The sequence below is a fragment of the Salmo trutta genome, chromosome 16 (genome assembly GCF_901001165.1).
Source record: "Salmo trutta chromosome 16, fSalTru1.1, whole genome shotgun sequence".
Taxonomy (NCBI): Eukaryota; Metazoa; Chordata; class Actinopteri; order Salmoniformes; family Salmonidae; genus Salmo; species Salmo trutta.
This window is the reverse complement of record NC_042972.1, coordinates 2,734,042-2,744,526: the sequence shown is the minus strand read 5'-3', so window position 1 is coordinate 2,744,526 and position 10,485 is coordinate 2,734,042. Positions and strand designations below refer to the sequence as shown.

Here is a 10,485-nt window from a genome sequence, read left to right as displayed (position 1 = left end):
GACATGGGCAGGTCTGGGACTAGAACCAGACATGGGCAGGGGTCTGGGACTAGAACCAACATGGGCAGGGTCTGGACTAGAACCAGACATGGACTACCAGACATGGGCAGGGTCTGGGACTAGAACCAGACATGGGTAAACATGAGGGCACATCCCTTTTCAAAAAATCAGGTGAGGCACTAACATTTACTCTCACACCACTTTGGATTTATTTGAATAAAATACACAAAAGTGCTGTTTTTTAGGTCCGATTTGCCTCACGATTTGTCAACTTGCACAAAAAAAAAAGTCTGTCCTTCACATCAGAGTGCTGCTGCAGGCTCTTTTTGCGTGTCTTGACCAATCGGATATCACGGAAATCACAGAAAGTGCAGGCCAGGCACAAAGCTCAATGTATGCTTTCCACTTTCCTCCAGTATTTATTTAGCAAGCATGATACAACACACAATCACTCTCGACAGACACAGCAAAAAAAAAAACATTAAAAAAAAAAAAACTCTTCCATAAATGTAGCAGCCTAATACACCTAAACATCCGCAATCTGACATTACCTCTCTCAGTCCGATCAACTGTTGTTTCCCGACAGCTGCAGTCGAACCTACCGTCCCTCTGGTCACGGGTAAATGAAGCAGAGTAAAGTCCTGTTATTTATAGCTCATTTTCTTTGTGAGAAAATGTGAAATGGGATCAAATTCGGTTTACATTCAAACTTGGGCTGACGAGGCTTCCTAGCTAGACTGAATGAATCAATAACTACAATAGCTGACAAGACTGAGGTACATTATTTTCTCATTAGGCCTACAGTTGCATAGGGAAAGATCACAAACGATGCAAAACCTGCATACAGCGAGCTCAGCCCTATCAGTTTTATTGTCCAATCATGTTTCCTTCTCTGTGTATACAGTAGGACCCCCCCCCCCCCCACACACACTTCTTTAAAATATAATTCATACAAACAATTACCAGGTTGCTACAATTAACAGATTTTATACTCCCAAGGCCAGGAGTTTTTTTGTTTCTTTTTTAACCCATTTGACCTGATGTAAAAACTCTGGTCCCATCATCTGGCCTATATTAAAACTTTTTTATTTGTATATATTTTTTTTTTTTACAACAATTAATCACGTCATGTCGTATAAGGTTCGGGAGTTTTCCCTGGGGTAGGTTACAATCTACACATGGGCCAAGAACCCAGAGTTTTCCCTGGGTAGGTTACAATCTACACATAGGGCCAAGAACCCATAGTTAACAGGCTAAAAGTTAGAGACAGACTGGTCCAGTCCCACTACAGCCTTTAACACGTGATCAATGAAAAAGGGATTTGGCTTTGTGCCCATAATGTCTTGTGGCTAAAACCAGAGACCAAATAAACTGTGTTAGAATGTTAACATATCTCCATAGTTTAAGAAAAAAACTCATCTAGTATCACATCCAGATAGTCTATGTTCTGTAGTGTTGTTTTAAACATGATGAATATTTTGTCCATAGTTATTATATTATATATATATATATAGTTTTTTTTACAATACATAGATAAAACAAGCCGGAATAGATCAGCAGAGATACGTCGGTATAAACCCAGTTACCTACACACACACCAGATGGGTTTTTAATAACTTAGTTGTTTAGAAATGGCTTCTAGAAAGTTAAATCTGACTTTCGCTGTTAAGTTTCAATAGGCACTTTAACAACCCCCTTCTGCCTCATGAAGGTGGACCTTCCCAAACAGCACCCTAATTCCCTATATAGTGCAGTACCTTTGCCCAGGGCAACATACAGAGGGATAGGGTTCGACCATTAGGGATGTAACCTTAACAAAATAAATCACATTGATGATTTGGCTTCAATATTAAAACCCCATATTTGTAATAGCACATTAATAACAACTCAACATGGTAAAAAAACCAACCACACAGGAAGTCAAACTCCTCTAAAACAACCTGGAAACCCAAAGAACATAAGACAGGTTTGTACCCATCAGAGAAACTAAACCAAAGCCTAGCTTCGGTCACTTTAATAATAATAATACAATGACCAATATTCCCATCATCCAACTGATTAAGAACAGAAAACAATAACTGCTGATATATATGTAATCTATGGTAGAAATGACTAATTGTATTCATCCTCACTCTCTCTCTCTCTCTGTATATATATATATATATAATACCAGTTTGACTTTGTACAGTTTAAAGTAGAGCCTTTATGTGGGGAAACTACTAGACCAGATGGGAGGTAATCAATTAATGAATTAATACATCTATCAATCAAGGAGACAAAGGGAGGATAGCAGCCCTGGAGGATCGATCAGGAGGTTATAAGGGCGAGATTTTGGGGGCGTTGAGGGAGGGCAAGGTGGGCAGGAAGGTTGGGATGTGGAGGGGAGGAGCGGAGGCCAGGGCAGGTAGACAGGTAGAGGTGATATAGGAGGGAGGAGTGGAGGCCAGGGCAGGTAGACAGGTAGAGGTGATATAGGAGGGAGGAGTGGAGGCCAGGGCAGGTAGACAGGTAGAGGTGATATAGGAGGGCGGGGTGGAGGCCAGGGCAGGTAGACAGGTAGGAGGGTGATATAGGAGGGAGGGGTGGAGGCCAGGGCAGGTAGACAGGTAGGAGGTGGTACAGGAGGGAGGGGTGGAGGCCAGGGCAGGTAGACAGGTAGAGGTGGGAGGAGTGGAGGCCAGGGCAGGTAGACAGGTAGAGGTGGTACAGGAGGTGTGGTTATATAAGGTCGCTGCCTCCCTCAGTTCGAGGTGCTCTTGGAGTTGTGGTAAAGTACCACTGCTGTCACAGCTACCATCACTACTGCTACCACTGGTATCCAGGGGCTCCAACCAATCTGCAAGGAGAGACAGAGAGAGAGAGAGAGAGACAAATAGAGAGAGAGACACAGAGACAGAGAGAGAGACAGAGAGAGAGAGAGAGACAGAGAGAGAGAGAGAGAGAGAGACAGAGAGAGAGACAAGAGAGAGAGACACAGAGAGAGACACAGAGAGAGACAGAGAGAGAGAGCAGAGAGAGAGACAGAGAGAGACAGAGCAGAGAGAGAGAGACAGAGGCAGAGAGAGCAGAGGCAGAGAGAGAGAGCAGAGAGAGAGACAGAGAGAGAGAGAGAGAGAGAGAGAGAGAGAGAGAGAGAGAGAGAGAGAGAGAGAGAGAGAGAGAGGACACAGAGAGAGACAGAGAGAGAGAGACAGAGGCAGAGAGAGAGAGAGACAGAGGCAGAGACAGAGACAGAGACAGACAGAGGCAGAGACAGAGAGAGAGACAGAGAGAGAGACAGAGAGAGAGACAGAGAGCGAGAGACACAGAGAGACACAGAGAGAGAGAGAGACACAGAGAGAGACAGAGTTAGAGTTGAAGTCCAGGCCATCAGCTAGCCTACACTGGTCAGGTGAAGGAAAGTGAGAGATAGAGAGAAGCATGCAAGAGAAAGATTCCCTGGGAGTGAAACAGTTGAGATAACTCACGGGAGAAACATATGGAAAATGCAGAACAAACAGGACCTTCCTGTTCTGAGGAAACAATGACAAAAATACATGTTCATTAACATAAAAAGGAAGAAGAAAACATTTTAAGCTGCAAAAGCACGACGGTCATAAAGCACGACGGTCATAAAGCGCGACGGTCATAAAGCGCGACGGTCATAAAGCGCGACGGTCATAAAGCGCGACGGTCATAAAGCGCGACGGTCATAAAGCGCGACGGTCATAAAGCGCGACGGTCATAAAGCGCGACGGTCATAAAGCGCGACGGTCATAAAGCGCGACGGTCATAAAGCGCGACGGTCATAAAGCGCGACGGTCATAAAGCATGACGGTCATAAAGTATGACGGTCATAAAGCACGACGGTCATAAAGCACGACGGTCATAAAGTACGACGGTCATAAAGTACGACGGTCATAAAGTGCGACGGTCATAAAGCGCGACGGTCATAAAGCGCGACGGTCATAAAGCACGACGGTCATAAAGCACGACGGTCATAAAGCACGACGGTCATAAAGTATGACGGTCATAAAGCGCGACGGTCATAAAGTATGACGGTCATAAAGTATGATGGTCATAAAGTACATTAAGTATGATGGTCATAAAGTACATTTAAGTATGATGGTCAAAGTATGATGGTCATAAAGTATGTTGGTCATAAAGTATGATGGTCATAAAGTACATTAAGTATGATAGTCAAAGTATGATGGTCATAAAGTACATTAAGTATGATGGTCATAAAGTATGATGGTCATAAAATATGATGGTCAAAGTATGATGGTCATAAAGTACATACAGTATGATGGTCATAAAGTATGATGGTCATAAAGTACATACAGTATGATGGTCATAAAGTATGATGGTCATTAAGTATGATGGTCATAAAGTATGATGGTCATAAAGTATGATGGTCATAAAATACATTAAGTATGATGGTCATACAGTATGATGGTCATAAAGTATGATGGTCATAAAGTATGAGGGTCATAAAGTATGAGGGTCATAAAGTATGATGGTCATAAAGTACCCCCGTGCTTCTACATCCTGCATTGCTTGCTGTTTGGAGGTTTTAGGCTGGGTTTCTGTACAGCACTTTGAGATATCAGCTGATGTAAGAAGGGCTTTTATAAATACATTTGATTTGATTTAAGTATGCTGGTCATAAAGTATGATGGTCATAAAACAATAATGACAAAATAGTTAAAAAATAAGTAAAAAAGTGAAACAATCCCCCAGAATAAGCCTTGGTGAGTCAGTGATCCCAGCAAGACAGACGGAAGGCTTCAATGACTGTATTAGTCAGACAGTGTTTCCCCAACATCAGGTGTGCTCGTCCGGGTGCCACAACGAGAACGTGTAGTGTTGGGGGTACTGGGAAACACTTGCAGTAGGAGACTGACTGTACAGAGACCAAGGGTAGGTCATCCTGATCCTGGAGTGCCGTACTCCACTTCATGGTTTGATTTAACCAACATGGAAGACCAGGTTTGTTTAAATTTAAGTCGATCGCTGAACTGATCAGTTAGCTCAGATGTGGTGCCTAGTTGGAACAAAACCCTGCAGTATTGGCAGCAGTCCAGGAACAGGGTTGTCTTCCCCCTGGTCGATACGGATAATAATATTTAGATAGGTATGTTTAGCGCAGGGCCGTTCCAACTCAGGTCCTGGAGTGCTCAAACTCTTTTCATTTGTATCATCTTCTTCCATCAGACTGGTTCAGACCTGGGACAATAGGGCTACGTTTACACAGGCAGCCCAATTCTGATCTTTTGGACTAATAATATCAGTTATTTTGATGTCTGTGTAAACGCAGACCTGGTGAGCGTTGGACATTAAACTACCAGGTAGAAACAAAACCCAGAAGTGTTTCAGGATTTCGGTCCTCCGGAACCAGAATTGACTAGCCCCAGGTTTTAGTGTTATTTCTCCCCAGTGTTGGTGCAGCTGCAAGAGGAGTGGTTCAATGAATGATAGCCATGCACTGTAGAGTTAGAGAAGGTGATGAAGACGACAGATGAGAGACGACACCAACTCAACAGAACGTCGGGTGTACCTTTCTACCACAACTGGCTGAAGCACCAATACAGCAAGGCCAGGATAAGGCCGATGAAAATGGCTTGGACAGGCTGCAATATGGATGGGCTAAAGGAGGGAGGGATCAATCAGAGAGAATAATCAAATAGAATAATAAATTGTTATAAACTCATCAAAACTAAATCAATAAATGGGAAAATAATCTAAATGAATAAATAAACAGAAAACTGAAGGGAGGAGACAGTTGGATTCACTTTTAAAATCAACAGGAGAGGAGGAGGACAGAGAGGGAAGGAGGGATAGGACAGGAGGAGGATAGGGCAGGAGGAGGATAGGGCAGGAGGAGGATAGGGCAGAAGGAGGGAAGGATAGGGCAGGAGGAGGATAGGACAGGAGGAGGATAGGGCAGGAGGAGGATAGGGCAGGAGGAGGATAGGGCAGGAGGAGGGGAGGATAGGGCAGGAGGAGGATAGGACAGGAGGAGGATAGGGCAGGAGGAGGATAGGGCAGGAGGAGGATAGGGCAGGAGGGGAGGAGGATAGGGCAGGAGGAGGATAGGGCAGGAGGAGGGGAGGATAGGGCAGGAGGAGGATAGGGCAGGAGGAGGGGAGGATAGGGCAGGAGGAGGATAGGGCAGGAGGAGGATAGGGCAGAAGGAGGATAGGGCAGGAGGAGGATAGGGCAGGAGGAGGATAGGGCAGAAGGAGGATAGGGGAGGAGGATAGGGCAGGAGGGATAGGGCAGAAGGAGGATAGGGCAGGAGGAGGATAGGGCAGGAGGGGAGGAGGATAGGGCAGGAGGAGGATAGGGCAGGAGGAGGATAGGACAGGAGGAGGATAGGGCAGGAGGAGGATAGGGCAGGAGGAGAGGAGGAAAATAGGGCAGGAGGAGGATAGGGCAGGAGGAGGATAGGGCAGGAGGAGGAGGAGGAAAATAGGGCAGGAGGAGGATAGGGCAGGAGGAGGATAGGGCAGGAGGAGGATAGGGCAGGAGGAGGATAGGGCAGAAGGAGAGGAGGATAGGGCAGGAGGAGGATAGGGCAGAAGGGGAGGAGGATAGGGCAGGAGGAGGATAGGGCAGGAGGAGGATAGGGCAGGAGGAGAGGAGGATAGGGCAGGAGGAGGATAGGGCAGGAGGAGGATAGGGCAGGAGGGGGATAGGGCAGGAGGAGAGGAGGATAGGGCAGGAGGAGAGGAGGATAGGGCAGGAGGAGAGGGGGATAGGGCAGGAGGAGAGGGGATAGGGCAGAAGGAGGACAGGGCAGAAGGAGGATAGAGCAGAAGGAGAGGATGATAGGGCAGGAGGAGGATAGGGCAGAAGGAGAGGATGATAGGGCAGGAGGAGGATAGGGCAGGAGAAGAGGAGGAAAATAGGGCAGGAGGAGGATAGGGCAGGAGGAGAGGAGGAAAATAGGGCAGGAGGAGGATAGGGCAGAAGGAGGATAGGGCAGGAGGAGGATAGGGCAGGAGGGGAGGAGGATAGGGCAGAAGGAGGATAGGGCAGGAGGAGGAGGGCAGAAGGAGGGAGGATAGGGCAGGAGGGGGATAGGGCAGGAGGAGAAGGGGATAGGGCAGGAGGAGAGGGGATAGGGCAGGAGGAGAGGGGGATAGGGCAGGAGGAGAGGGGGATAGGGCAGGAGGAGAGGGGGATAGGGCAGGAGGAGAGGAGGATAGGGCAGGAGGAGAGGGGGATAGGGCAGGAGGAGAGGGGGATAGGGCAGAAGGAGGATAGGGCAGAAGGAGGATAGGGCAGAAGGAGGATAGGGCAGAAGGAGGATAGGGCAGAAGGAGGATAGGGCAGGAGGAGGATAGGGCAGAAGGAGAGGATGATAGGGCAGGAGGAGGATAGGGCAGAAGGAGAGGGGGATAGGGCAGAAGGAGGATAGGGCAGAAGGAGGATAGGGCAGAAGGAGGATAGGGCAGAAGGAGGATAGGGCAGAAGGAGAGGAGGATAGGCAGAAGGAGGATAGGGGCAGGAGGAGGATAGGGCAGGAGGAGGATAGGGGCAGGAGGAGGATAGGGCAGGAGGAGGATAGGGCAGGAGGAGGATAGGGCAGGAGGAGAGGAGAATAGGGCAGAAGGAGGATAGGGCAGGAGGAGAGGAGAATAGGGCAGAAGGAGGATAGGGCAGAAGGAGAATAGGATAGGGCAGAAGGAGGATAGGGCAGAAGGAGAATAGGATAGGGCAGAAGGAGGATAGGGCAGAAGGAGAATAGGATAGGGCAGAAGGAGGATAGGGCAGAAGGAGGATAGGGCAGAAGGAGAGGAGGATAGGGCAGAAGGAGGATAGGGCAGGAGGAGGATAGGGCAGAAGGAGAGGATGATAGGGCAGGAGGAGGATAGGGCAGAAGGAGAGGGGGATAGGGCAGAGAGGAGGATAGGGCAGAAGGAGAGGAGGATAGGGCAGGAGGAGGATAGGGCAGAAGGAGAGGAGGATAGGGCAGAAGGAGAGGAGGATAGGGCAGGAGGAGGATAGGGCAGAAGGAGGATAGGGCAGGAGGAGAGGAGAATAGGGCAGAAGGAGGATAGGGCTGAAGGAGGATAGGGCAGAAGGAGAATAGGATAGGGCAGAAGGAGAATAGGGCAGGGCAGAAGGAGAATAGGGCAGGGCAGAATGGAGAATAGGCAGAAGGAGGATAGGGCAGGAGGAGAGGAGAATAGGGCAGAAGGAGGATACATCTAGAAGCTGAACAAGTATAGATACATGTCACACTACATCTAGAAGCTGAACACAGGTATAGATACATGTCACACTACATCTAGAAGCTGAACAAGTATAGATACATGTCACACTATATCTAGAAGCTGAACACAGGTATAGATACAGTTGAAGTGGGAAGTTTACATACATTTAGCTTGGAGTCATTAAAACTCGTTTTTCAACCACTCCACAAATTTCTTGTTAACAAACTATAGTTTTGGCAAGTCGGTTAGGACATCTACTTTGTGTATGACAAGTCATTTTTCCAACAATTGTTTACAGACAGATTATTTCACTTATAATTCACTGTATCACAATTCCAGTGGGTCAGAAGTTTACATACACTAAGTTGACTGTGTCTTCAAACAGCTTGGAAAATTCCAGAAAATGATGACATGGCTTTAGAAGCTTCTGATAGGCTAATTGACATCATTTGAGTCAATTGGAGGTGTGCCTGTTAATGAATTTCAAGGCCTACCTTCAAACTCAGTGCCTCTTTGCTTGACATCATGGGAAAATCAAAAGAAATTAGCCAAGACTTCAGAAATAAAAATTGTAGACCTCCACAAGTCTGGTTCATCCTTGGGAGCAATTTCCAAACGCCTGAAGGTACCACGTTCATCTGTACAAACAATAGTACGCAAAGCCAGACTACGGTTTGCAACTGCACATGGGGACAAAGATCGTACTTTTTGGAGAGTTTATCCTCTGGTCTGATGAAACAAAAATAGAACTGTTTGGCCATAATGACCATCGTTATGTTTGGAGGAAAAAGGGGGAGGCTTGCAAGCCGAAGAACACCATCCCAACCGTGAAGCACGGGGGTGGCAGCATCATGTTGTGGGGGTGCTTTGCTGCAGGAGGGACTGGAGCACTTCACAAAATAGATGGCATCTTGAGGAAGAAAATGATGTGGATATATTGAAGCACCATCTCAAAACACCAGTCAGGAAGTTAATGCTTGGTCGCAAATGGGTCTTCCAAATGGACAATGACCCCAAGCATACTTCCGAAGTGGTGACAAAATGGCTTAAGGACAATTAAGTCAAGGTATTGGAGTGGCCATCACAAAGCCCTGACCTCAATACTATAGACAATTTGTGGGCAGAACTGAAAAAAGCGTGTGTGAGCAAGGAGGCCTACAAACCTGACTCAGTTACATCATCTCTGGTTGGAGGAATGGGCCAAAATTCACCCAACTTATTGTGGGAAGCTTGAAGGAAGGCTCCCCGAAACGTCTGACCCAAGTTAAACAATTTAATGGCAATGCTACCAAATACTAATTGAGCGATGTAAACTTCTGACCCACTGGGAATGTGACGAAATAAATTAAAGCTGAAATAAATCACTCTCTCTACTATTATTCTGACAATTCACATTATTAAAATAAAGTGGTGATCCTAACTGACGTAAAACAGGGAATATTTACTAGGATTAAATGTCAGGAATTGTGAAAAACTGAGATTAAATGTATTTGGCTGAGGTGTATGTAAACTTCCAATATCAACTGTACATGTCACACCACATCTAGAAGCTGAACACAACAACAGTCAGAGTATGGGACAAGGAGAAGGACAGTGGAGAAGGAGAGAGCGCGAGAGAGAGAAGAGGAGAGAGACAGAGAGGGAGGGATAGAGGTTTAACAAACACACTGGAACTTAATGCGTACACCGATTATGAAAGCGGATCACTTTTAGGCCGGGATTCAACCAGATCCTGTCCACAATGCTCCATTTAAATGTAATTTCTGATTGAGCCAACATACGTTTACTGTGAACATGGTCTCCGCCAATGCAGGGAAATTGCCTTTAAATGGTGCATTGTCGACAAAGCGTGAACAGATTGAATCCCAGTCTTGTTGATGTGATGTCTCAGGACTGCGATTGATTTGATGTCTCAGGACTGAGATCGATTTGATGTCTCAGGACTGCGATTGATTTGATGTCTCAGGACTGAGATTGATTTGATGTCTCAGGACTGCGATTGATTTGATGTCTCAGGACTGCGATGGATTTGATGTCCCAGGACATTTGTGTGTGTTATTCGTTCATCTTGACCAGGGCAGAAGGGGTTCCAGAAGCAGGAACCTGGCCGGTAAGAGGGGTTCTAGAAGCCGGTAAGAACCACAGGCTCTGTTGTGATCGCATTCCCCATCCTAAACGCAGTAGTGTTGACGTAACATTACTTACATCAGTCCTTCCACCAGGATTTTTATTAAAAGTAGCCAAAGGATATTGGGGCTCAAAACTAGAACAAGAACCCATCAAC

General features: G+C 46.6%; 1 protein-coding gene across 10 annotated transcripts in view; it reads right to left on the bottom strand.

Annotated features, from left to right (window-relative positions):
- Positions 1-838: 838 nt before the first annotated feature.
- slmapa (sarcolemma associated protein a) overlaps positions 839-10,485 on the bottom strand; it is a 135,207-nt gene continuing 125,560 nt past the window's right edge. For 7 of the 10 annotated variants that reach the window (XM_029692745.1, XM_029692746.1, XM_029692749.1 and 4 more), the window contains one exon: positions 839-2,836. In XM_029692745.1, the coding sequence (XP_029548605.1) occupies positions 2,741-2,836 (96 nt within the window). In that variant the 3' untranslated portion in view covers positions 839-2,740. Of the gene's footprint in view, positions 2,837-3,467; positions 3,513-5,536; positions 5,625-10,485 lie in introns of all 10 variants that reach the window. The other 3 variants (XM_029692747.1, XM_029692755.1, XM_029692748.1) reach the window with 2 other exon arrangements.